The sequence below is a fragment of the Apodemus sylvaticus genome, chromosome 5 (assembly GCF_947179515.1).
Source record: "Apodemus sylvaticus chromosome 5, mApoSyl1.1, whole genome shotgun sequence".
Classification (NCBI taxonomy): domain Eukaryota; kingdom Metazoa; phylum Chordata; class Mammalia; order Rodentia; family Muridae; genus Apodemus; species Apodemus sylvaticus.
The window spans coordinates 9,340,844-9,366,824 of NC_067476.1; the positions used below are offsets into that span (position 1 = coordinate 9,340,844).

Below are 25,981 nucleotides of genomic sequence, written 5' to 3' on the forward strand. Positions count from 1 at the left end.
TGATGGAGTAGAGGCTTTTCTGAAAGGCCTTAGCCTGGCTCTTTCCTTTGTAGCTGTTCCTAGAGCTGGCCGCCATGTGCTCATCACAGCTCCCTCTCCTTCTGAATCCTGACTCCGGTTTGTATTTTGTACAGGGGTTCACTAGACCAGTCATTAAAAGATACACTCAAGAAGTTTTCCAGCGAGAAACGCTTTGCCTACTGGTCAGGGTACGTCAAGTCTTTGGCAGTTTACATGGCTGAAACAGAGGGCAGCAGCTGCACGTCCTTGCTAGAGTATCAGATGCTGGTGTCCGCCTGGAGGATGCTTCTCATCATTGCTACCAGTCACGTAAGTGCCTCCTGGGTACCTGGCCTTTGCTTTAGTAGGAGGCAGTGATGTGCTGAGGTGCCTAGCACATGCAGCTCCTTGGGATAAAGTAGGTCGGAGTGTGTCCCTGAAATGCAAACATTGTATGCCAAGAGAAGAGGATGGGCATGTGCTTGGGGGCAGGACAGAAGCAGTTCAAACCCGTCAGATGTCCTGAAGACTCCCCACTGTTGGGCCTGGATAGGTCTAGGGTGTGCCTCTTAGGAGGAATAGTTGCCTCTGGGGTGTGCCTTCTGAACACTGTAAGTGTCTGATTCATCTGCAGCTGCCGCAGCCCCAGATCTCTTAGAGTGCTGTGTGTTTTCATTGGTTCTAGGAAAAGGACGGAGGCCACTGTCTCTTCACTGTATAGTGAGTTTTTAAATTTTTTACTTATTATTAGTGTATGCACATGTGTATTTAGGTCAGAAACAAATGTGTGGGGTCAGTTCCACCTTTCTGTGAACTCGACTCATCAGGCCTGTGTACCCACGGAGCGCCTCCCCAGCCACCTTAAAGAGAGAGAGTTGGTGTTTGGGAAAGTTGGCACCATTCTTGGCAGTTTTCGGTTTGGCACTGTTGTGTTTTATCGTAGCACGTGGTGTTGAACTGTTCTTCCTCAGGACATATCCTACTTAATTACCATTGAACTTTAGCATGTGCCTCCGTGTTCCACAGTCCTTGCCATCTGTCTGACTTGGTGTCCAGTGCAGACTGCTTATAGAGAGAGCCCTCAGCCTCCTGACCTACTGCAAGCCTTGCCTCTCCTAGAGTAGTGGCCATGTCGCTGCCTTTTAGAATCCAGTATTAGCCCAGTGGGGTGACACATGCCTTAATCCCAGCACTCGCTATGTAGACGCAGGTGAAGTTTGAGGCTAGCCTGGTCTATGGAGTGAGTTCCAGAACAGCTAGAACTACACAGTAGGACCCTTCTGGGGGTGGGGGGTGGGGAATCCCACCAAACAACTGTTCTTAAGTTGTACCTCTGTCTTCTTGGAAACTGACCTGATGAACCTACTTCCCTCCTTCCCTCCCTCCCTCCCTCCCTCCCTCCCTCCCTCCCTCCCTCCCTCCCTCCCTCCTTTCATCCCTCCCTCTCTCCCTACTAAAATATTTGTTCTGTACCTGCAGGCACCAGAGATATTATAGCTGGACTGTGGCTGCTTCTCCACCCCTTTTCTTCTGCCCTTCTAACCCTATAATGCTAGATAGGAGATAACAAGGACAGAGAGGAAAGGAAAGAGACCCTGACTAAGTCTGGGGCAGAGAGGACCCCATTATTATTGTCACACTGCCTCCTGCTGATTCGAGGCAGAGACTTCCTGGGACAAGGTTGATCTTACCGTCAGAATATCTGATTTCTTCTTCTTGCTTCTTCTTTACACATGACTACCTAACAAACCGTGACCACCATCACCCAACAATAACCCGTCTATGAGCTCTAGCATTTCTCTACCCTTTGAACAGTCCCCAGGGTTCCAAATGTCACACAACTGCAGAAACTATGCAGCTGGCAAAATCATACCCATGCCAGACCGGAAGGCAAATCATAATCAGGTGCTGTGGACAGTCTGAAGCGGGCCCATATCCCACACCTAGGATTAAAACAAAAGCACATTCTTACAGTATTTCTGTGTTTTTTAAGAAATCAAAACTTCAGAATTATCACTCCAGGATCTAGCAATGACTAGGCAGGGAAGGCCTGGTCACATGGTGAGGACAGCAGGAGAAAGATGTCCCGCAGAATCCGCTAACCATGCTCCTAGAGCCTCACAGAGACTCTCTGACTCTGTTGCCTGTGCTTGGGCCCTTCTTCCTGTTGCTGCCTTGCCTTGTCCAGCTTTGATATGAGGGTTTGTTCTTAATCTTACAGTAACTTGTTATCCCTGGGAGGTCTACTCTTTCTTTTTTAATGGAGGAGAGGGGGTGGAGGGAGGGGAAACTGCTGTTAGGATGTAATTAATGTATGGGGCAGGGTGCTGAGCAGTGGTGGGGCACGCTTTTCACCCTGGCACTCCAGTGGCAGAGGCAGGTGCATCTTTGAGTCTGAGGCCTGGCCTTGTCCTGTTAGTGGACAGCCAGGGTTACCCAGAGACACTATGTGTTGAGAGAGAGGTGGGGGAGAGAAGGACTTAAGGGTAGAGGTTGTAAATTTACAGGCGGAACTAACAGATTTGTAATACTTGGCGGCAATGGCGAGGAAGATGCTGTGAGAGCTGACACATGAGGTAGAGTAGTCATGGTGGCCTCTGGGAAGTGATGTCAGTCACCTGAGTATTTGAAGAAGCCTCGAGTGGAGAGCGTGTTGGGCACGAAGTCTAGGCAGATGAGATTGTGGGTGTCAAGTGCAGAAGGAGAAAGCACTCAGTATGTTGAGGAACCATCGATGAGCCATTGAGGTTGGGACGAGCCAACAGGGGTGGGGGGGGTGGGGGGTGGGAGTGGGGCCTGAAGCACAGACGGCCATGAGTCAGGGACAGCCTACACAGCATGGTGAGACCAGTTTCAAAAAGCCCAAAAGGACAAGGTTGTAGGGAGAGCTGGGTTGGAGTGAGCGCATGTGGGCTGAGGGCCAGACAGGTGGCCTTCCTGAGCCCTGGCAAGAGTGCCAAGCACAGTGGATGTCTGTAGTTCTGTGGAGGAGGCAGACCTCAGGGTGAGCCGAAAACATGCAGGGCTTGAAGCTTCAGTCCCATTATGAAGCCCTTCATCTCCTGACTCTTAACGTCACCTGAACATAATCCTTCTCCCACCCGTCGCAGGCAGACATCATGCACTTGACAGACGTGGCAGTGCGGCGCCAGCTTTTTCTTGATGTGCTTGATGGGACCAAAGCCTTAGTAAGTGACTAGGGGCTGTCCCTTTTCCTTGGGTCACCTAGGGAGCGCGCTCTGGCGCTCTGTCAGTGCTCAGGTGGCCTGCCCCCCCCCCCACCGGCTCCTTGCAGCTGTGAGGTGTCAGGGCTCCGGGAGGCAGAAGGCGCTCTGGTCTTTGCTTCTGAGCAGCCAGAGCCTGACTGCTGCTCCTCCCTGCAGCTCCTCGTTGCAGCATCAGTGAGCTGTCTCCGCCTGGGCTCCATGATGTGCACTCTGCTGCTCATCCTCCTGCGCCAGTGGAAGAGGTGCGTGCGGGGACAGGGCAGCCTGCCAGCCTTCCTGCCTGCCTGCGGCTCCGTCTGCCGCAGCACTGCCTGCCCACCCGGCAGACGGCTGCCTTGAGGGAGACTGCCTGTGGCTTCTGAGGGGGACATGCTCCTTCTGCCTTGTTCTTTCAGAGAGCTGGGTGCTGTGGATAAAATCCTTGGGCCCTTGACGGAGGTCCTGGAAGGGGTGCTCCAGGCTGACCAGCAGCTCATGGGAAAAACCAAGGCCAAGGTGTTCTCTGCATTCATCACAGTGTTACAGATGAAGGAGCTGCGAGGTGAGCACCAGCTCCCAACAGTGCTTCCTGTGAGACTCAGATTTCAGCGTTGGGATTTTTACCCCAGGAATGTTTTATTTCCCGCTACCCCTTTCCCTCCCAGTACTATGACACCCTTCCTCTTGGTACTCAGCTGCCTTTCCAGCCCCTGCAGTCAGATGGCCTGCCTTGTGTGACAGCGCTCCCCCCTCTGTTCTGCAGTAAGTGATATCCCCCAGTACTCCCAGCTGGTGCTGAATGTCTGTGAGACCCTCCAGGAAGAGGTGATTGCACTCTTTGACCAGACCCGCCACAGCCTGGCATCAGGCAGTGCTGCCGATGACAAGGACAGCATGGAGACGGATGACTGCCCTCGGGCCCGGCACAAGGACCAGCGTGATGGGGTGAGGGGACATCAGCAGGCCGAGCACCCAGACCATCCTCACAGCTGCCACTACCCTGGGGGAGCCTGAGGAGCCCAGAGTCCTATGGGCATGAGGCTTTGAGGGACGCATTGGAGAGGCATGGCGCCCAGCCATTTCAGCATCACTAGTCAGGCAGGCATCGTGGGCCAGGAAGATTGGACCATGAAAAGTGTGAGCAGCTTCAGGTCAGCATCTTCTGTGCTCTGACCCCGGTTGCTGTGAGCAAACTGAGGGTAGGGGTGGCTAGAGAGGGCAGGCACGGGCTCTTCAAGGACTCTAGAAGAGATAATGGATATAGAACAGTCTTTTCTTTGGTGGGGGCAGGACTTAAGACAGGGTTTCTCTGTGTAATATCCCTGACTGTCCTGGAACTCTTTTAGACCAGGCTGACCCAAAACCTACAGAGCTCTGCTGCCCTCCACTGCCCTCAGCCCTCTTGCCTCTGCCTCTCTCTCCCCCACCCTAAGGCTGGGATTGAAGGCATGCTCTACCATGCCTGACTGGGACATTTTTTTTTTTTTATTTTATTTTTTTTTTTGAGATAGTTCTACTTTATAGCCCAGGCTAACCTCTAACTTCCTGACTATTTCTAAAGAGAATTTCCGGTGTGTTTTTGCATGATGTAAAAGCAAGTACATGGTTTTTTTTTAATTTTTTTATTTTTATTTTTTTACATGATATAAAAGCAAGTGGGAAACAGTAAGTGTGTTTATGCAGGGGCATAGTCTTAAGTATCTTGATATGGGTTGTGGTCCCAAATAAGTGCATATTCTCTTCCTCTGTTAATCTCCATTAACTCCTCTGAAGTAGAGTCTCTTCCTGAACCAGGGACTCAGGGCTTCTCAGGCACACTAGGACCTAGTAAGTCTACTTATTTTCAGGATGGTCAAACTTGGGGATACAGGCATGTGTAGAACTCCTGCCTTGTTATGTGGTACTAGCACCAAACTTCAGTCCTCAGGTATGGGTAGTGTGTACTTAATATTTATGTATCTAAGTGTTTTGTTTGCATATGTGTACACACACAGAGAGAGACACATACACAGTACACACATGTGTGCCTGGTGTCTCCTGAGGCCAAAAGAGAGCAGTAGGTGCCCTGGAGCTAGAGTTAAAGATAGTTTTGAACCCTTTTTAAAGCAAAGAAAGTAATTTTTAGTTGATGTGGGTCAAATTTTGTCCTATAAAGACATTCCTATGTTTTATCTGTAATTTAGTGTTTTGATATGTGTCACGGGGAGGTTCTTTTCTGGTCCTTTCTATTTGCTGTTCAAAGCTGTGTTACTTTGGCAATTGTGGCTGCTGAGAAAGGGGGTGTTTTCTTTTAGGGGTGACCCCCTGCTTAGTTGACTGTGCTCCAGGGGATCGCAGCACAATTGGACTCAGTGTGTTTCTTGCTGGTAGTTTTTGTTTTGTTTTAGACAGGGTCTCTGTGTATCCCTGGCTGGTCTGGGACACATTTTTGTAGACCATGTTAGCCTCAAACAGAAATCTGACTGCCTCTGCCTTTCCCGTGCTGGGTAAGGCATGTAATATAGTGCCTGGTAATTAAAAAAGAAAGTTCGCTGGGTAGAGAGGTGGAGGTAGGTCTGAGAGAAGTTGATGGGATAAATATGATCAAAATAAATGCATTACAGGCCATGGTTGCACACCTTTGATCCCAGCACTCAGCTCCAGGGAATGGTGGCACAATTGGACTCAAAGTTTCTTGATGAGAGGCAGATGGATCTTTAAGTTCAAGGCCAGCCTGGCCTACATAGTGAGCTCCAGACAGTGAGGGATACACAGAGAAATCTCTGTTAAAAAACAAACAAGGGTATAAAACATTGGTGTCTGAATAGAGCCTAAGGTTGTAGATGGAGGTAGATGCTGTGGTCAGCAGAAGGTTAGGCCACTCAGACTGCCAGTGGTGAGTGGGGTGGACTTGCCAGTCCTGGAGAGATGGGCACAGTGTACAGGGCAAGAAGCAGGAGTGGCCCCAGTCACACTCATGAGACAAGCCCCAGGCAGCAAGGCCAGGGCCAGCGCTCTCCCTCCTCCATTCCGCAACCGCCTTTCCAACCTTTCCCTGTCTGCCTCTGACTGCCAGCAGGTATGTGTCCTGGGACTGCATCTGGCTAAGGAGCTCTGTGAGGTGGATGAGGATGGTGACTCGTGGCTGCAGGTGACCCGAAGGCTCCCCATTCTGCCCACGCTGCTCACCACCCTGGAGGTGAGCCTCCGCGTGAAGCAGAACCTGCATTTTACTGAGGCTGCACTGCACCTGCTCCTCACCCTGGCTCGCACCCAGCAGGTGAGATACCGTGTCTGCAGAACGGCTTGACTCATTTCTTCCTGCCCTTGGCAAGTCTTTTTGGGCTCCATCTAATTATAGGTTTTCCCCTAGGGAGCCACAGCAGTGGCTGGAGCTGGCATCACCCAGAGCATCTGTTTGCCCCTCTTGAGTGTTTACCAGCTGAGCAGCAATGGCACAGGACAGGTGAGTGCCCAGGGTCTTGCTTCTGGTGGCTCTCAGGTGACAGGTGCCCACCCACCTTGCTGCTCTTCCTTCATATTATCAGAGTTCCCTGGTGGCACTGAGCTTCCTGCCCTTGTCACGTGGCTAATGAGAGGAATGCAGCCGCCAGAAGCACCAGAGTGTGTGGGTAGCATGGACCTGGCGCAGTCTGACACAAACAACACAAGTGCTACCAGGGCCAGATTAGTAGCCTGGGCACTGTCGTACCCTCAGAAGGCAGCGGGTACTCGCTATCCATCGTGTCTCTCTATGGCCCCCAAGCCCTGAGGGCCGGCAGGTGTGTCTCAGTCTGGATCCTTGTCAGAGCACCTCTTATTAGAATCTTTACGTCTTCTTCATCTAGCCAAGCCTCCCTCAATTTAGAGGGAGCATGTTGTGGGCCAGAGGAGGGCAGGGGTCTGGCCAAGTGGGCATGTCTAGGTCGTGGCAGACCGGGTCTGGAGCCTTCTGCTCATGCTGAGTCTGGTAGCCTTGCCCCTCCTAGCTCTGCTCATTCCTTTCAGTTCTTTTCAGCAACTGGGCCACAAAGAGGCTCTGCTGCTGTGAGTGGGTTCCTGTGGCATCAATCCTGAGTCTGTTTGCCATTTGTCATAGACAACTAGCACCTCTCGAAAGTCCCTGGATGCCCCGTCCTGGCCAGGGGTCTACCGCCTGTCTATGTCCCTAATGGAGCGGTTGCTCAAGACTCTACGCTACAATTTCCTGACCGAGGCTCTAGACTTCGTGGGTGTCCATCAGGAGCGGACTTTGCAGGTGAGGGGCTGCCTGCCTCACAGAAGGGGATATTCAAAGCCACTTGGCAGGTGGCTATAGGACTTGGGGTATCTTAAGAAATCTGACTTGAGGGCTGGAGGGATGGCTCAGTGGTTAAGACAGCTGCAGTGTAGTATAGTCACATGTATGAAATAAATAAATCTAAAATAAAAGAATGGCACAATGAAGGCTTCCCCTTATTCAGGTGACACAGATTTCTTTTTTTGTTTTGTTTTTAAAGATTGGTTTATTTTATTTATGAGCACACTGTAGCTGTTTTCAGACACACCAGAAGAGGGCATCGGATCCCATTACAGATAATTGTGAGGCACCATGTGGTTGCTGGGAATTGAACTCAGGGACTTGGAAGAGCAGTCATTGCTCTTTCCAGCCCCAGGAAGCCTTCATTACAATGCCAGGCACCTAAGCATGTGTGGCCCAGGGCCTAACCTGTAGGTAGGTGGGCATGGCGTGCAGGTTCCTGAGCATGCGCCTCCCTCCTGTCCTCAGTGTCTCAACGCCGTGAGGACGGTGCAGAGTCTAGCCTGCCTGGAGGAAGCAGATCACACAGTGGGCTTCATCCTACAGCTGTCCCACTTCAGGAAGGAGTGGCACTTCCATCTGCCTCAGCTCATGCGTGATGTTCAGGTGGGCTTCAGCCCTTGCTTCTTGGAGGTCTGGGGAGGCGAGTGCCGGGACTCAGGGTGCTCAGTGAACTGGAGGCTGTCTCTGAGCGAGGGCTTCTTACCCCAGGGCACTGGTTTGACTCAGACTGCTTACTCTGCTAGTTCTTCCCTCCATTGTCAAGGGAGACTGGAGGAGTTGACAACTTGGGCTCTTTGAGGTAGACTTCGGCCTCAGAAGGCCTGAAGCTGGAGGAGCCCACAGGCTTGAGAGGCAGTAGGCTGTGGCCATGGCTACTGTCTCTGACCTTGGCCAGTCACATCACCTCTGTCCTTCTGCAGTGGACACAGTAGGAATCCCATCTTGCTGATGTCTGAGGCCTGTGCTATGCCAGCAGGGCAGGGAAGTGTCCCCGGCCTGAGCCCTGCCGGCGGCTGTTGCGTCAGAGCATCAGTGAGGGGAGGCATGGTGGTGTCCCGGGGAAGATCTGTTCATAGCGTTGTCTCATGAGTCTTTCCTGTCCCTCCTGTGTCCCAGGTGAATCTGGGTTACTTGTGCCAGGCCTGTACCTCCCTCCTACACAGTCGCAAGATGCTGCAGCACTACCTACAGGTAATGAAGGCCCCAGCCCATCACAGCTGGCAGTGCCGCCCTTGATCTCTCATGACTCACCCTTCATTTCTTGATTTTCTGCAGAACAAAAATGGCGAGGGCCTCCCTTCAGCTGTCACTCCCCGCGTTCAGCGGCCATCCCCCCCCACCACCGTTTTAGCCACCCCATCTAGCTGCTCCTCCAAGCAGCCGGTTGCTGACACGGAGGCCTCGGAACAGCGAGCCCTACACACAGTCCAGTATGGCCTTCTCAAGATTCTCAGCAGGACCCTGGCAGCCCTGCGCCACTTCACTCCAGATGTCTGCCAGATCCTGTTGGACCAGGTACTGGTTGCCACCTCAAAACAAAGGCTAGGTTCGCACAGTCAGCCTTGAGGGCTCTGTAGTTCACTATGCTGGGCTTTGGAAAGCCCCCAGCAAACTCCAGAGTGCGGCTTTTTGTCTTTCAGTCCCTGGATCTTGCTGAGTACAACTTCCTCTTTGCCCTGAGTTTCACAACTCCCACCTTTGACTCTGAGGTGGCCCCCTCCTTTGGAACCCTCTTGGCCACAGTGAACGTGGCCCTCAACATGCTTGGCGAGGTGAGCTGGCAGGGTGCCCACACAACTATCCACTCACTTTAGAAGTAGGGAACATGCCCAGCCCCTGGAGCCTGGGCCTCTTCCTACAGAGGCACGCTAGTTCCCATGAGTACCCCTGGGAGGTGCCCGAACTCCACGCAGAAGCTCTCGAACTGGCCACTCTTACTGCTAACTTGATTTTTGCATTGCTTCCTCTAGCTGGACAAGAAAAAGGAATCCCTCACCCAGGCCGTGGGACTCAGCACACAAGCAGAAGGAACCCGAACATTAAAGTAAGGCCCAAGGCCTGGGGCAGCTGTGGGCTGCTGTGTTTGTCAAGTACCTTTGCCACATTGCCATACCTGCCTCTCCAGGTCCCTCCTGATGTTCACCATGGAGAACTGCTTCTACCTGCTCATCTCCCAAGCAGTACGCTACCTCAGGGACCCGGCTGTGCACCCCCGGGACAAGCAGCGGATGAAGCAGGAGCTGAGCTCAGAGCTGGTATGGGTGTTGGGCTGGCCAGCAGGGAAAACTGCTTGGGTGCTGCCGACTGTTATTTGGGTCAGGATGAGTGGCTCTGGAACTCATTCATCTGCTGCTTTTCTTGCAGAGCACGTTGCTTTCCAGCCTCTCAAGATATTTTAGAAGGGGAGCCCCCAGTTCCCCTGCTGCTGGAGTCCTGCCCTCACCACAGGGCAAGGCCACCTCTCTCTCCAAAGCCAGCCCAGAGTCTCAAGAGCCTCTGATCCAACTTGTGCAAGCCTTTGTCCGGCACGTGCAGAGATAGGGCAACGCAGTGCTATCTATGTGCTGCTCCCTACCAACCTGCATTGCAGCTTGGGCAGAGGGTGCTGCCACCACAGGCCAGCCACTGAGCAAGCAGCTCCCTTCGTCTTCCTCCTGCCCACACGCTGACATTATTTTTATATAGCTGAAGAGGTCAACAGCATGGGCAGGGAGCCAAGGGTCTGGGTGCTCAGACTCTGACCATAGCCCACGGTGGACCCTTTCCTCCAAGCGTTCCCATGGCACTTCACCAGCCAGGGAGGCCCTGGTGCTGGCAGCACAGGAGAGGCCTGTGTGCAGTAAGGGTTTTCCATGATCTATTCTTGCAGGGGTTTTTTGGTAAAACTGTGGTCTATTTATACAAATATTAAAAGTGCTGTTTATAGAGCCTGTGTCATGTGGCAATTATCAGAGGCCCCAGATGTTGGGGTAGGGGGTGGCTGGAGATGGCAGGATTCCTTTTGATGGCTGATGCTGATGGCCAATACTTGTCCATTTAGTCCTGAGCAGGCACACAGGGGGGAGTCTAGGTCTCAGTCAGTGTATAGTTCTTCCTGCCCTGAAGCCCCAGCATGCCCACTGGGACCATCTAAAATAAAGCATGGCCACACTGGCTGCTCCTGGAATCAGGCTGATGTAGGGCTCCGTCTGCCACTTACAAACTAGCACCTTGAAGAGGCAGATGCTTTCTTGTCTCTCACAGCCTCAGGCTGAGCACACACCTGTCAGCCACCGAAGCTTCCCTGCCCTCTGATGGGCAAGCAATTATTATCCTGTGGGTCCAGGTGTAGGGGCAGATATTTTCCTTAGGCACAAAGTGTGTAATTGTATGTGCAGAACACTGGGAACTGGGGTGCCGGGAGGACTTTTCCTCTGCTCTGTACTCTGGAGCAGCTGGTGCCATGGCTCCACACCACCTTGCCCCAAGAGACCAGTGAAGTCTTCTGCCACACTTTCAGGGTGGCTCATGGACTTAAGATCCTGACAAGAGCCCAGGCAATTTGCACACAAAGGAGGATTTATTTGCCAGAGAGCAAGCAGACAGGCAGAAGTCAGAATGTTAGAGGCTGAGGGGATGGCGGCTGGAGCCACTGTGCCCAGCCAGCGCTGTAAGGGAGTGGGGAGGCAGCACTTGGTGGCGCTGCTCTGACTCCCTTCTGCTCTCCTGCCACACTGTCCCAGCCCCGCCTGTTTGCTGCTGTCCCCTCACCCTTCCAGCCCATGGTGCTGTAATGGAGTGACCCGCCTGCCTGAAGGGAGCTGGAAGCCTGGGGTGCAGGGTGGCAGGTCAGAAGCAGGGCTGGCAGAGGGGCCTGGAGCCATTCTGTCTTGCAGGGTCCTTAATAGCTGAATGATGAGCACAGCCAGAAAGGGGGTCGGTCCCTCGTCCTAAGCAGCTGTCGCCAGCAGAGCCTGGGAGGGGCTGCTTAGCTGAGCAGTTCCAGGTAGGTGACAGGAACCTTGCCCTTCTTGTTGCCTCTCTCGCCAATGAGCCAGTCAGGATCCATGCCCGGCAGGCTGTAGACAGTGATGAGCTGTTGGCAGAAGAGAAGAAACGGATGCCCTAGACATGGGTGCCTAGCCCCAGGATAAGCTGGGGCAAAGCTGCTACCTCCCCATGAAAGCGGTCACTTCAGGGCTGCACTGGGCCATGGAGGAAGCTAGGGACTGCTTCAGACCTGTAGTCACTTCCCCTGACCCCACAGCTCGTCCCCTGGGTCCGGGGTTCCGCAAGAATGACCAGAGTTGTGCAGACTCAGGGTTCCTGGTCTGTCCAGCTCATCTGCCCACTCAGGACCACAGACCAACCTCGTCAGCCAGCAGGGCCAGCTCGCTGCTGTCAGCCGCCTCGTAGTCGTAGAGCACCCGGGCCTTTCGAGTCCCACTGGCTGGGGGAGCTACCTCTTCCAGGCAGAGAGCTGCCTCTTCTGGAGGGGCCAAGCCAGTCCCAGTAGGTACCACAGGCATGGTGGCCGCAGTGGTGGTAGGTGAGGTGCTGCTCAGGGGTGGGGAGGCAGGCTCTGTGGTACCCACGAAGGTGCCTGGAAATCTAGAGAGAAGGGTATGTCAGCTGCCAGTGCTAACCTGTGAGAGCCCCATGTAATCTGCAAGACAGACCAGAGACGCTGGCCCATTTTACACACAAGGAGGCCCAACCCTCAATAACTTACATGGCGCCCTGGGAGCTGGCAGCACAAGGGAAAAAACAAAATAAAGGAAGAGCTGAGATAGTCCCACCTGCTTGTTTCTGCCCGCCTCCCCAGCACAAAGACTAGAAACCACCGTGAGCCCCTGGGGACTCTGGTCTCACCACATGAGGTGCCCAGGTGGGGTTCTAGGCAGAGCCTCCAGTCCAACCTCATGTATCATGGGGTTTTCTGAGCTCAGAAGAGAAGGCCCTTGGCCAGAAGCATTGGGCCACTCACTGGGTCTGGGAGATAGGGGGCCTCAGAGGCCTGGGTCCAGCCACACCTGCCTAGCTGTTTTTGCAGCTCCAGCATGTGGCGGTAGCACTGTGCATAGTAGGTTGTCTGAGACTTGACGAACTCATGGAGGCAGCGAAGGTGGTTCACCTGGAAGAAAGGTCTCCAGCTCACCTCTGGCCTGTCCCCATCCACATCCACGCTGACACCACTGGGTGGGGATGGGATGCCCAGTCTGTGGGCTGGCTCTGTGGCCTCTGCTTGTGGCAAAACCCAGTGGAACACAAATGTGGGACTCACATGGGTACTGCTGATTCCCTCCAGCAGGAGACGAGTCACTTCTGCCTGCCGGTCAAACTCTGTCTGCGCCACTCGAAGCTCCTGCTCAGCCTAGGTGGGGAAGGCAGTCATGAGAGCAGCTCTGTCCCGTGTCCTTTCTACCAGCTTTCCCTGTGCCTACTGGGAATAATGTCACCAGCCTCCAGGAACACATGCCTGGCTCTACCCCTGGCTTTGTACCTACAACTGATATCCAGAGAAGCCGGAGCCCATTGGAACCTGTGGATAGTTGCAGTGACAGACCCTCCCCAACCTGAAGGGGTATGATCTATCAGGAGACGCTGCTACTGGACCTAATGTGCTGTAGGACAGTCATTTCCCAGAGGGGGTTTTGGTATCCCCAACAAGTACTCCAGTGAGTGTAAGGCAGATCCCCATCTACAGCAGCAGTTATGTCTGGGCCCCTATCCTCGACCTTCTAGACCTTATCCCCAAGTTCCCTAAACCCAACTCACCTTGTCAACTTCATCGTTCCAAAGCTGTGGAGATCAGAACAGCATGGGGCAGCAGGGAAGGCAAGGCGGGCACTGGTCAGTGGGGGAGCGGGGACAGCCAGATGCCAGAGCCCGTGCCTGCCCCAGCTCCCAGGGACCCAACCTCTGCCCACCCCAGCTCAAGCAGGAGCTGAGAGGGAACACGGTCTGGCGTGAGGGCAGGAGGTGGCACACACCCCATCTAGCATGCTGCATGCAGGGCCAGCCAGCTGCACGGCTCGCTTGTTACAACTTCCTACAGCCACCCCCAACTCTACATGGGTCTCAGAGACCGAATGTCCCCACCCCACCCTGACTCCTGCTCGGAGGCAGGACAGGACAAGTGACCCTGGGCCAGTCACTGAACCTTTCTGTCCTCCGGCAGAGAAAGGCAGCCTCGGGCCAGAGTCACACTGGGGGTCAGTGGCAAAAGAAAAAAACAGGGCAGCCTCCACCCTCCGGGATGTTTCTCCTTCCACTCGGCCCAGGGAGGGGAGCGGGAAGTGTCATCCAGAGTCTAGGGAAGAAAAGCCCCCCTCCCCCCACCGTGACTTAGGAGACCCAATTTATGGTCATTTGTGGAAATCTGGCCTAGGACAACACCCTGACACATGGACTGACTGTTGAACTGGGCCGGCAGAGCACAGCCCACAGTAAGTGCACCATTGTTACGTGTCATGGACGGCTAGCCTAAGCATTGACATCTCAGACAATTGCCAGCCATGGAATGACAGACAGCACAAATGACACATTTGAGCATGAGTGGCATGCTCAGAACAGGAGCAGAGGGTCAGATGGCCTGTGCAGGAGAGCGTCACCCAGGCCGTAGGGACAGAGGTGTGGCTGGCCAACCCCCCACAGTCTATGCACCTACGAACTCAACCAGGCTACTGCACTGGCCCAGCTCCATCTTACCTCCCACCTGCTTTCCAGGAGCTTCCCAGGCTTGCAACCTACCATGGTGCTAAGGCAAGAGTCTGAGACAGGAAGCCAGACCCGGGCAGCCCCCTCTCTCTTACCTTGGGTCCCCCCCAGGCCCATAAGGAGGCTGGAGTGGAAAGTTCCTCAGGTGCCCTGCAGGTGGTGCTGTGCTGTCCTAAGTGTGTGAAGGGGTTCTGTACAACTAGTCAAAAACTTCTGCCTTGCCTAGGGAGAAGCCAGCTCAGCCTGCCTGCTGGAGCAGACTGGGGCACATGGAGATGTCACTTCCCTGTTCTGAGCTGCCCCTCTCAGGACAACCTGCAACATGAGCAGGGCCTTTGCCTCACTGCTGTCTTCTGGGCCTGCGCTGGCAGAGCCAGTGGCAGGAGCTGTGGGCCAAGGAGGCCAGGGTGGGGCAAGGCTCGGTGGGAGGGGTGCTTACCGCGGAGGCGCTGGCCGAGAGAATGTAATTACGAGGTCTAGTCTCCTGAAAGTCAGGCACCGTCTGGCGGGAACAGAGTTCATGGGGGAGGGGTCACCCTGGGCCAGGACCAGTGTTGAGGCCAGGAGGTGGCCCCAGGGACTCCTATAAGGAGATGCAAGAAGCCCTGGCCCCGGGACAGGAGGGAACACAGATACAACACAGACCCTCTACCCACTCCAGCCACCTGGAGCTGAGACAGACTTAGGGGCTCAGTGGGTCCAAGCTGAGGAGTGGGGCAGATGGCAGGGAGCCCCGGACCCACAGGCTAGGGCTGCCCCTCTTCTGGGTCTCAGGCATACAAGGAGGTCCGACAGATCCACAGCCCTCCCCACCACAGCGTTCGGCACCTCAGAACTTCACCACACTGTTTCTGGCTCTTCACCAAGGCCAGATCCCTCCCCACAAGAGTAGATAAATGGATGCATGGGCGGACAGAGTGACAGGCTTTCAACATTTGCAAGGAGCTGCCTCACAGGCCAGTGCCTGTATCCCCACAAACCAGAGACTGCACGGAGGCCAGCCAATTGCAAAAGCCTGAGGGTGTGCCCTGGGCTGGCCACAGCCCTCGGGCAGGATGGGCGAACGGAAGCAGCACGGCACATGGGACGGGTATACTCACATCGCCCTCACACTGAGCCAAGTTACCCAAAGCAGAACGGAAAGGAACAGAAACAGAGAGTTAGTAAGTCCGCGGCAGGGGGAGCAGGCACAGCCGGAGCTCTCAGGAGTCCTGGGCAGCTAGCAGGCCCTAGGGACACTGCTCATACCTCACAACTCACAGGCCCAAGGCCCTTTGGGCTCCAAGGGGAAAGCGGTTACCCTGCAGTGACTAAGGAAAGGCAGGCGTGACAGGGAGCAGGGCTGTTCTGCACAGGTGATTAACGCGTGATCACAAAAACCATGTTCTCTTTACATATGGGCCGTGCACACCGGTGACCTGGGCCCTGGCTATGGCCCTGGCAGAGGCAGTGTAGGCCCCAGCGAGCACAGACCACGCTGTAGGGAAGGCGTGTGGAATGAAGGTGGTGAGAGGCGGGTGGGCAGTGGAGAGCCTGCAGGCTCGCCTATCTAGCCCACCTTTCTTCCGCTGAGAGGCTGAGAAGCACAGAGGAGTTTCCCTAGCGTACCTGGTACTTGGGAACTTCCTCCTCAGGACCTGTGGTAGCCATTAGGACTCTTACACCCTAGAGCAGCCTGCTCCACACAGTGCTCAGCACTCCTAGTCTAGCCTGTCCCCTCCTGGTTGAGCAGGCCCCTGTGGGCTGGGGGCTTAGGAGGAGCAGGATTGCCCAGGCCCTGCTCCTTAGAAAGTCCCTGCCTGGGCTACGGGGGCTGGCCAGCTCTAGTGGTCTCCACAGCCTAGGGAAGTCTAAGCACAGGGCAGCTTGTACCCCATGTTCGAGCAGCAGGTGGAGAGTTAGTGAGGGAGCCATGCCCAGGCAGGGCCAGACTGCATCCACGGAGGCAGGAAAGGCATGCAAGAATTCCATCTGACATCTCAGAGGCCTGCAGGGTGCCCAACCCAGTTACAGGCCCTGTGAGTCTGCCCACCTCATACATGTCTGTCCTGGAGCCACCAGGGTTCCCTGGGGTGGAGACAGATTCCATGGCCTGACCAGTCAGCACAGTCTAACCCCAGCCAAGGAGGAAGAGCATGCCAAATACCAGGCCTTTGCCCCACCCTGGACTCCTCGGCAGAGTCTGGGTCAGGAAGGGTGCGGGGTGCTTACCGTGGCTTTGGCTTCGGCTGCCTTGGCCTTCTTTAGCCGGGCTTTGCAGGCGTCCAAGTCAAGACGCCGGTTCTGCAGGAGCCGCCTCTCCTTCTGCAGGGATGACAGGGACAGTGAGATGGGCCAGGCCGGGGCAGAGACCCCTGACAAACGGAGACCCAGAGATGGAGCGTCATTCTTGGTCACTCAGCCTGCAGGAGCCACCTCTGAGGAGGTCACCGCAACCCTGCCTGAGGTGAAAACCTCTGCAGAGCTGAGAGGAGTGGCTGGCCTCCTCACCGAGATCGTTCTCCAGTCTCCTTCCAGGAAGTTGCGCAGGGGTGTGAGGAAGCTGAGGGAGGCGGTGTGGATGAAGTCTCGCTCTGCTGCTCCCAGGCGCTTCTCGGCTTCAGATACCTTGAGCAGTGTCTTCCCTGGGCAGAGAGTTGTAAGGTGAGAAAGGGGCAAGACACCAGCTACTCGGCCTCCACTGGGGCTGACAAGCAAGCACAGGCAGCCTACAGAGCTGCCAACCTGAGGCCTCTAACACATGGCACGGCCTGAAAAGAATGGACAGGGCTGCTGGGGTGAGGCTGGCGTGGAGCCTTGCCTAGGAGGCAGGGCATGAGGCCTGGCATCTCAAAAACAAACACAAGACTGGGAAGTTCCAGGATGAGGAAAAGGAGTTTGACAAGTCTCCCCCCAAAAGTCACACTAACTGAACACAGCTATCAAAGATGTCAACTTCCAGACCCTGGAAACTGTTCAAAGCACAAAAACAAATGAAGAAACATTTTCTGAAGAACTAGCAGACCCTGGTAAGAACAACCAAGTGGCATTAGCCTGGGCATGTGCCACCTCTCCCTGGAGGCCTGGACAGGCAGGAGACCTGCCTGGTGGTAAGAGCGCAGCCCCCTGCCGGAACAACACAATCCACAAAAGTCTAAGGCATCTGCGATATCTCTCAGCAAGCAGACCTGTGGTGCGGTGCGTCTGAGACAGGCTGGGGAGCGCACCAGCCTCTTCCCACCAGGGCTGAGGAGAAGCCTCGTCCCCATGAGGCAGAGGCCAGCTGGATCTGCAAACTGCTCAACCTTTAGACGAGTTTCTCAATTCACATACTCACTTCCTGGTGAAGTCCCAGGGATGAAGATATGTAAGAACCATGTCTGGCCAATACTGGCTGACCACTAACACATACTGACTGACCCAGGGGGCAAGCAGGAGTGGTGGGCAGGCCTCTAATGTCATCGCTGCGAGGCTGCAAGATTCACTGTTAGAGGCCCTTCTGGGCAAGCCAGTAAGACTCTGTCTCCAAAAAAAAAAAAAAAAAAAAAGACTTTTGTAAATCTAACACCTCAATAACTGCCTTAATTGGACTAATAAGCGTGCTAAGGAAAACATATTGACTGTCAGAATGAATATTTTAAAAAAACTAAATACTGTCTATACTGAATGCTACTGGTTAGAGCCACACTTGAGATTTTATGACATAAACAGAAGAACAGGAAAAGTTACTGTGCGAATGGTGGCACTGGACAGCTAAGTAGCCAAACAGGTATACAACAAAATGGACTTCAGGCAAAGAGCTTAACTAGAGACAAGAAGAATTTTCTTTTTTTTTAAAAAAGATTTTATTTTATTAATATGAGTACACTGCAACTGTCTTCAGTCACACCAGAAGAGGGCATCAGATCTCATTATAGATGGTTGTGAGCCACCATGTGGTTGCTGGGATTTGAACTCAGGACCTCTGGAAGAGCAGTCAATGCTCTTAACCACTGAGCCATCTCTCCAGTCCATTTTCATTTTGGTTTTTGAGATAGATGCTTTCCACCCTCAGCCTCCCAAGTGGGGAAAGCACAGGGTTATACCGCGCTGGCCACACGGTAGTTCACAGGGGTAACACGGTCAATCCAGGGCTGGTGGGGTGTCACAGTGACTGCTGCACCAGCATGGGGACCTGAACTCAGGTCCCTAGCACCTCACACAACTCAGTGCAGTAGCACGCATCGATAACCTTACTACAGACGGCAGTGGAGACAGGAGACTGGCTACCAAGGTCAGCAGGATAAATGAGCTACAGAGTGAGCAAGGGAGTGGTGGAGGATGACTGATTTCTGGGTGCGCGCGCGCGCACACACACACACACACACACACACACATACACACACACACACCAACCCATCAGGAGGACAAGCGAAAGGACCTAGCAGGGCTCAATGTACACACCCCGACACACCGACAAACTGCAGAAGAAAAGACTGCGCAGCAAACAGCTGGGAAGGTCCTGCTCTTTCTCAATAACCAGGTGGACCGTCGGCGAGAGCACACCGTCAGCAGCCAACGCTCCTGAACAAGGCTTTACCCGGTAACACAGAATATACACACACACCTAGAGTTCGAGGCCAGCCTGGTCTACACAGTGACTTCCAGGACAGCCAGGGCTACACAGAGAAACCCTGTCTCGAAAAAAACAAAACAACCAAAAAAAGAAAGAAAGAAAGAAAAAAAGTGATTTTACGGCCGGGGTCAGTGTACCATTCGACACTGTATTAAAGGATCTCGGTGTGGGAAGGTTGAGAACCACCGTCGTAGCCCATGAAAAAGTGCAGAGTTTTCAACTTCAGACTGAAGACCCAACAGTAGAGCCAGTGGGTAGAAATCCACAGAGCCACTTGGGAAGAACAAGCTGGTGGTGCCCTCTTTCTCTGCCCCCGTCCCAGGCTCACGGGGCGCTAAGCCGCAGACCCTGTCAAGCCAGGCAGCGCTTTATCGAATGTCTGAGGGAGCCTCAGCCCCGCAGTTTCTCAAAAGGTCAGATATGGAGCTGAAGCAACGGCCAGACCCAAACACGCGCTACCGGTAGTCCAAGTGGGCACCAGGACTGACGCCATAAAGGGGAGACGCTTGGCTGAGGTGGAGAGGTTCGTACACCTCTAAATTCACCGGAGTGTATACATAAAGCACATCTGATGGGTCCATCTTATGGACTGTAAGGCATACCTGAGTAACACTGAGAAACAGGAAGAGAAGCGGCGACACACGCCAGCGAGACTCAGCTCTGCTAGGCAACGGCAAATGACCGCTGAGCTGGAGCTGGAGCACGGCTGCTCGGCCAGGGGACCAGCGTGCAGTTCCCAGCACCCATGCTGCCAAGTTCACACGGCTTGGACCTCGGGGTCCGAGGGAAGCCACACCCCCTTCCAGCCTCCCTGGGTACCAGGCACACAAGTGATGTATACCCAGGGGCAGGCAAACGCCCACACACACAAGAAGAAACCATTTTGTTAAAGCTGGGCTGCAGGGTACAGAGGATCCTATTGAGAAGCACAGGGCAGGCCTGGGGAGACTCTCAGTCAGGAAGGCACAGTGTGCACAGGCATGAGGACCCGCGGCAATCCCCGGAGCACATGTACGGCAGGTCAGTGACATGAGATTGGAATCTCAGGGTTCCGCAGGTGGGTCCACAGGCTTGCTGGCTGGCCAGCTGTAGTCTAACCAGGGATTAACACCAAGTCTAGTCAGAGGAAAGATGCCTAAGGTTGGACCTCTGGCCTCTACACGCATGCATCTATGAGCACCTACATGGCTATACATGACCCAGGGCTGGGACGCAGCTCAGGGGTAAAGTGTTTGCCAAGCATCCACAGGACCCCAGGTTCCCACTCCAGCACCACAGAGACAACAGATACACATACATACCACACACACACACACACACACACACACACACACACACACACACACTGGATCCCACACATGCATACACACCACACACATGCACCCTACACACACACTCATGACACACACACACACACCATACCTCACACATACTTCTAAACTGGCTAAGGTAGGATTAATTCTTTTATTCTACACCCACCGAAGATCTTACATTTAGAATAAACTCAGGTTATCCGTATGACTTTAAACAGAGGAAGCGGGTCTGATGGCCTCTGCCCTCAATCCCAGCATTGTGCAGTCAAAGCCCTGTGGAGCTCTGGGATTTAAGGCCAGCCCTAAATAGCAAACCCAGTCCAAAGTGAAAAAGAGGGAGGTGGGGAGGGAGGCGGAACTTCAAAAGCTGGAGCCAGTGCCTGCAGCCCGCCCCAACTCCAGGTCCTGGCTCTGCACTCGGGCTCACCGTAGGGAGTGCTGGGACCCAGCTCGCCAGCCGCCTCTGCCATGTACTGAGCCAGCAGCTCCCCGTTGGTGACTCTCGAGGGCACCTTCCTGTCCAGCTTCTCATACAGGAACTCCTCCACTCGAGCACCTGTAGGGAGATAGCAGCCAAAACCACAGGGCTCTCTGGTCTAAGCCACAGATGCCAGCCAGTGAGAGAAACGCACCCTGGGAAGTCCCAACCCCATCCCAGCATCCATACTGAAGACCTCCAGACCCATCCCTTACATCAGCATCCACCCCGTGAGACTACAAAGGGCGCCAAGGCCCAGGGATATAAAGTAACAGAGAGCTGAAGTCAGCACCACCTCTTCTCCCCTATTTGAATAGGATTTATGGCGTGTAGCACACATCTGAAGAACACCCCGCCCTTGGTCCCCAGGCCTCTTTGGACACGTAGGCACACTGCAGGTTTATAGGTGACATGCAGGTGGCCTTCACCTGGGGAGCGTCTCTGGCAGGAGCTGACTCCATGACTTTGGTCAGGTCCTTCCCCAGGTCCAGCCCGTGCCAAGGCTCCCTCACACCTGCAGTCTGCACGGCTCCTTCCCCATGTGTGCTCCACTCCAGGAAGTCCACCTCTCCCGCCAGCCCAGCCTTGGCCTTCCCTCTCTGAGCCCTGACCTGTGGTCCTGAGCCTGGGGTGCCTGCCCACCTGCCTCTGCCCCGCACCCACTCACTGGGGCTGGGCTGCAGCAGCACCTCAGTCTGCCTCAGGATCCGCTCCGTCCAGTTCTTGGTGCTGTCTGCCCGAGCTAGGAGGTTTTCAAAGTGGGCATCAAGCTCAGTCTTCTCAGCTTGGCCAAACTTCTCCTCTGTGAACTGGGGAGGAAGTGCAGGAGAGGTCCTGGGGCCAAAACCTTTCCGAACCCACCCTGGGTCTTGCTTGCCTTTTTCAAGGGTGAGGGGAGGTGTCACTAAGTCAGGCCTGAGGCTCCCGGAAACCCCATAGCATCTCTGGCCCCTCTCTCCACAAAAGCATGTATGCTCCCAGTGAGTGCGAGCCCCAGCCAGGGCTGAGGGAGAGAACTTGGTAGCCAGTCCTTAGGGAACAGATGGGGCCCAGGGCACGGCACGGGTCTGAGTTACTACGGGACCCCATGGGCCACAAGGAAGAGGGTCTATGGCAGGGAACAGGAACAAATCTGGGTTCTAGATTAACGAGACCCTAGTCACATCTCAGTTCTGCTCACTGGACTGTACGACACTGAGAAAGGGCTTGGCCTCTCTGGGCCTCAGCTTCCCCTTAGGACAGACAGCCAAAGTGCCTCTCACAGGCTACAGAGGGTAAGGCAGAGGAGCTGTGGGTCAGACGTCAGACGTGAGGGGGCTAGCAACGGAGCCTGTGCCCAGCACGCACACACACACACTGCTGTACACACTTCAGCCTGCGCTGAGGGCAGTGCTGCGTCTAGGGAGGGGTGAGGGGAGGGAGGCAGTCGGATGTTTGGCCTCTGGGTGTGGCAAACAGAGAACATTGCCAGCCCACCAGAGCCAGTTGCTGAGTGTACCCAGGACCTGGCAGGTCACATGGGTCCCCATCAGAGCTGGCTGGAGCCATGTGGGCCACCTAGGAATAATGGGAAACGGACCCAAGTCCTGGCCATCTAATGTAGAAAAAAAAAAAAAGCCCAGGAACAGATATCCCCAAGCAAAGGCTTTTTCCAGCCAGGTGACCAGGCTTGCCCCAGGTCATTGTCCAGGTGACCAGGCTTGCCCCAGGTCCAGCCAGAAAAAGGTGAAATCTTTGCCAGGTGTAAGATAAGGACCACGGTGTACAGCCCGGGGCACTGAGTCTGCAGTATCTGAAGCAGGCAGGGTCAAGCTTCCCATTCTGCAGATATGGGCACTGAGGCCACGCACAGGACTGTGCTGGAGTCTGGGTCTAGGGCAGGAGGCTCTGCAGAGCCACAGCCTGTGATGAATCATGCAGAGGCCAGCCGGGAGCCACCAGGTCTCAGCAGCCATCAATTATGCAGCAGGTCTTGGGGTTCCTCCCTCAGCTCCCTGTGCAGCTAAGCCTGTCCCCGCCTTCACAGTCCCTGCTCCTGTCTGTGTGGTCCTACCTCCTCAGGGATCCAAGCAGGTCGCAGCCCTCCCACCAGCCCTCCAAAGCTGTTATTAGTCCCACGTTCCAGCTGAGGAAAGGGCCCAGAGAGGCAGCACAACTTCCCTGGGCCTCAGTTTCTCCCTGGAAAGCAGCTAAAACCCACCTCACGGAACATCCAGCCAGCATATAATATGGGTTTAACAGCTTTCTTTTTGGAAAGACTGGGGACAGAACTCAGGGCCTCAAATGTCCTGGAGCGGAAGACTCCTGCTGAGCCACCCGGCCCAGGGGTACTGTTAGCCAGTGTTGTCACTTACAAAGTCTCCCAGCAGTGACACTGAGGGGGGGGGGTGTCTGTAAGCTGCCGAGCACAGATTCCCATGCTGACTGGGCCCTGGGTGTCCTCCTTACCCAGTGCTCCCTGCCCCACCTGGGTGAGGGTGAAGCCCTCCCTGCCCTAGTACCTGGCTGCTGAGATCCTGGCAGGGTGGCTCTCCACGCCCGCCCACAAGCAGTCTTCGCCTTCCTCTGTGCCATGTGCTGGGCTTTCCTCACCTCCCTGCCCTGACAGGGCCACTCTGGCACTGGCACCTGCTTCACAGTCTTTTGACTGATGTTTCCAACACAACTCTGGGACCCTTTGTGAGGGATGCCACCCTGAAAATCACTCTTGAAGAAGGGAGCCTGTCCTTAGGTTTCAGGCTGGGGAGACCTTGCTCTCTTTGGGGTACGGGTGGGGTGAGTCTCTCAAAATTGTCACTGATCCACACAGGGACCTGGTGCCTGGCACAGGGACACTGACCCTAGGGAGCTGTCACACCCTGGTTATAAAGAACACCTGCGTTCTTCCTGACGACCTCCGTGGAAGGCACCTCTCTAGGCCTCACTAGAGGTGCCGGGCGCCCTGCTGCCTAGTTCCTTTTCTTCAGTGGGGAAGGGGATCACGCCTGAAACAGTCCAAGGCAGTTTCCAGCAAGATGGCATCAGCAGGAGGGTGGGTGTGTGGAGCACAGAAAGCCTCTATTTATAACACTCCCAGCTCCCTCCTCCACCCAGCCTGGGCCTGGGCCCTGGCTGCAGCTCAAGTGTGACCCGTGTGCCTGCCCCCATCAGGCAGAGTGAGGCCCGGTGCCACCACTACCTCTAAGCCCTTTCTGTGGGCCTGGCCAGGTCAGATGGCAGGACCCAGCAGTGGCAGGAAACCAGCAGATCAGGTTCTTCCCAGATGTGGGAGATACTGTGGTTGCCATGCCAACACTGGGACAGGCTTCCCCCCTCTCGCTCTGAGGCCCTAGTATTATCCTCTCTAGTGCCAGGGTTGCCCACCAGGCTTGGTACTGGGAATAGGAGTGGCAATCCCCACTAGGACACTAAGTCTCATGGGAACCCTGTGCTTTCTAGTAAACATGACCACATGGGCCTCTGAGGGGACGGGGACTGTACCCAGCAGGTCAACAAGGGCAGCATACAAATCTTAATCCTGGGGTACTGAGATGGGTTAGACCAGGGGTGCAGCAACCCCAAGAATCCCACACACCCCCCCTTGGCGCAGACAGGGCCTCCAACCTGAGGCTCATACCTGCTTTACTGAAGGGCAGAGCAAGGCTGAGTTGACTTGTCCAAGGTCACTGCACGCTGCACAGGTGCATTTAACCTCGGTAACTGCATTTGCAGCCAACCCGGGGAAGAGGCCCACTCACCCCATTACTCAGATTGAGAAACAGAGGCCCTGAGGTAATGCTCTCCTGTCCCCCAAGGTCACGAGAAGCTTTAACATCCATATCCTGACCTCAGCCCTTTATCGAGACATTAATTCGCCTCAGTTTCTCTTTCTTCTACCAAATGTTTAGGATTTGTTCCAATATCAGCATTACCGGCCTGGACGGAACCCAAAGAGGGCAGCCTGCCAGACCCCAGCCTTCTCGCCATCCTTTAGGCCCTGGAAGTGAAAGGAAACAAGCCTCCCGCAGAGCAGAAAGGAAATAACTCCTGGCTTCCGGCCTGACTATCCAAGCGTGTGAAAGGGGCTGGATGGAACCCTAGCCCCAACCTGCCCATTGCACGGGTATGGAGACTGAGGCCCGCAAAAGGGATTGGGGTATTTTTGTGTGGCCCTCAACCTGCCAGCCTGGCCTGGGGCGGGGGCGGGGGAGGAAGGGAGGCTGGTGCAGGGACGTATGAACCACCCAGTGGTCATTCATCGCCCGGGCTGTGCAGGTACCGGGGCAGTGGGCAAACCTGTCAGTGCAAACAGGCACTGCCAGGCGCCCAGGCACCGGGGCCAGACCCCCATGGGCCCCGGCCGTAGGGAGGTGCAGCTGACCTGGCTGGGAGCTCCCTCCGCTACTCGGGGACAAGGGAGCAGGGGCCTGAGCTACCGCCAGCGCGCCCAGCCGCGGCCGCCGGGAAGGGGCTCCTGCTGCAGGGCGTCCGGGGCGCGCTCCACATCCGGGCCCCAAGCGCGGCGCCGTGCCAGGCCTCACCTGCACCGCCCGAGTGAAGAAGATGCCCGCGTCCGACGCCAGCTTCTTCATGTTGAAGTCCATGGCGCGCCCGTCCGCAGGGCCGCCGCGCCGGCCCCAGAGTAGCCGGCAGCCCCCCGCCCCGCCGCACGCACCCTGCTCGCACCCCGCCCACCTGCTGCCTGCGCCCGCCCTCTGTGCGCGCGCGTCGGCGGACTAGCCGAGCGTGGGGCGGGGCCGGGCCGGGCGGGGCCAGCCGGGGAGGGGCGGGGCTTTGCGGGAGCGCTGCTGCCCCCTGCCGGCCGTCGGCCACGCCAGCCAGCCAGCCGTTCACTCTCCTGAACATTTTACTCTATCTGTGAAGACGCACTGTAACAATATACTATTGACTATCTTGGTAATTCTTTGTGTAGATTTTCGTTTTTTGAAAAATAGTTTTGAATATATTTGTTTGAAACAGGGTCTCCCCAGGTCTAGAACTCCAAATGTAGACCAGGCTGGCATCCAGTTCACAGAAATTTCTGATGGGATTAAAAGGACACGCCACATCTACCCGTTTTTGTTTTGCTTTCCTGTTTAAATTCTTTTCCTCTATCTGTGACTGTATGTTTTGTATTTGTGTCTGTGTGTACGCTTGCTTGTACATGAGCACTGTGTGTTGCCCTGACCACGACATTCCGGGGATACTCAGGTTTCTGATTCCTGTCACACTTCATAGGAGCCATGCTTCTGGAATTGACATGACTTATTTTATTTGGCTTCTCAAGGCTGTGCAGTTAAGGTCTTTAACCATGGAGCCGTTTTCTCAAATCTGTTTTTGCTTTTAAATTTCATTTTATGCTTTATTTGTGTGTGTGTTTGTGTGTGTGCTCCAGTGAGGGCACATGTGAGATGGGGGGAGGGGCACAGA

At 55.0% G+C, this 25,981-nt stretch overlaps 2 protein-coding genes across 7 annotated transcripts in view; one reads left to right on the plus strand and one right to left on the minus strand.

Moving 5' to 3' along the window:
- Positions 1-10,415, plus strand: part of Nup188 (nucleoporin 188) — a 58,572-nt gene extending 48,157 nt beyond the window's left edge. Inside the window, exons 30-44 of one of the 3 annotated variants that reach the window (XM_052182076.1) lie at positions 135-330; positions 3,111-3,188; positions 3,384-3,469; positions 3,623-3,768; positions 3,970-4,151; positions 6,262-6,465; positions 6,559-6,651; positions 7,285-7,443; positions 7,954-8,091; positions 8,605-8,679; positions 8,764-9,003; positions 9,129-9,260; positions 9,459-9,532; positions 9,614-9,743; positions 9,853-10,415. In XM_052182076.1, coding sequence (XP_052038036.1) covers positions 135-330; positions 3,111-3,188; positions 3,384-3,469; positions 3,623-3,768; positions 3,970-4,151; positions 6,262-6,465; positions 6,559-6,651; positions 7,285-7,443; positions 7,954-8,091; positions 8,605-8,679; positions 8,764-9,003; positions 9,129-9,260; positions 9,459-9,532; positions 9,614-9,743; positions 9,853-10,029 — 2,110 coding nt within the window. In that variant the 3' untranslated portion in view covers positions 10,030-10,415. Of the gene's footprint in view, positions 1-134; positions 331-685; positions 721-3,110; positions 3,189-3,383; positions 3,470-3,622; positions 3,769-3,969; positions 4,152-6,261; positions 6,466-6,558; positions 6,652-7,284; positions 7,444-7,953; positions 8,092-8,604; positions 8,680-8,763; positions 9,004-9,128; positions 9,261-9,458; positions 9,533-9,613; positions 9,744-9,852 lie in introns of those variants that run through there. The other 2 variants (XM_052182077.1, XM_052182078.1) reach the window with 2 other exon arrangements.
- Positions 10,416-11,028: 613 nt separating this feature from the next.
- Positions 11,029-25,256, minus strand: Sh3glb2 (SH3 domain containing GRB2 like, endophilin B2). Of its 4 annotated transcripts, XM_052182081.1 has the most exons (12): positions 25,093-25,255; positions 21,240-21,381; positions 20,522-20,650; positions 16,678-16,811; positions 16,399-16,491; positions 14,627-14,689; positions 13,246-13,269; positions 12,752-12,841; positions 12,501-12,601; positions 12,200-12,214; positions 11,838-12,078; positions 11,029-11,563 (listed from the first exon to the last, which is right to left on the minus strand). In XM_052182081.1, exons 1-12 carry the CDS (start codon positions 25,153-25,155, stop codon positions 11,456-11,458), a joined length of 1,203 nt encoding a protein of 400 aa, XP_052038041.1. In that variant the 5' UTR covers positions 25,156-25,255; the 3' UTR covers positions 11,029-11,455. The 4 variants fall into 4 exon arrangements, with proteins under 4 accessions (XP_052038041.1, XP_052038043.1, XP_052038042.1 ...); XM_052182083.1 differs by lacking the exon at positions 13,246-13,269 and having other exon boundaries at positions 25,093-25,256; XM_052182082.1 differs by lacking the exon at positions 12,200-12,214 and having other exon boundaries at positions 25,093-25,254.
- Between the last annotated feature and the right edge of the window lie 725 nt (positions 25,257-25,981).

Bases quoted from the DNA above. Each gene is read 5' to 3' on its own strand.
- Sh3glb2 (XM_052182081.1), bottom strand. From the start codon at position 25,155: ATGGACTTCAACATGAAGAAGCTGGCGTCGGACGCGGGCATCTTCTTC. The intron at 20,651-21,239 runs GTGAGTGGGTGC...ATCTCCCTACAG, and splicing joins GCTGCTGCAGCCCAGCCCCA to GTGCTCGAGTGGAGGAGTTC. The intron at 12,602-12,751 runs GTGAGTCCCACA...CCTTTCTTCCAG, and splicing joins AGGGAATCAGCAGTACCCAT to GTGAACCACCTTCGCTGCCT.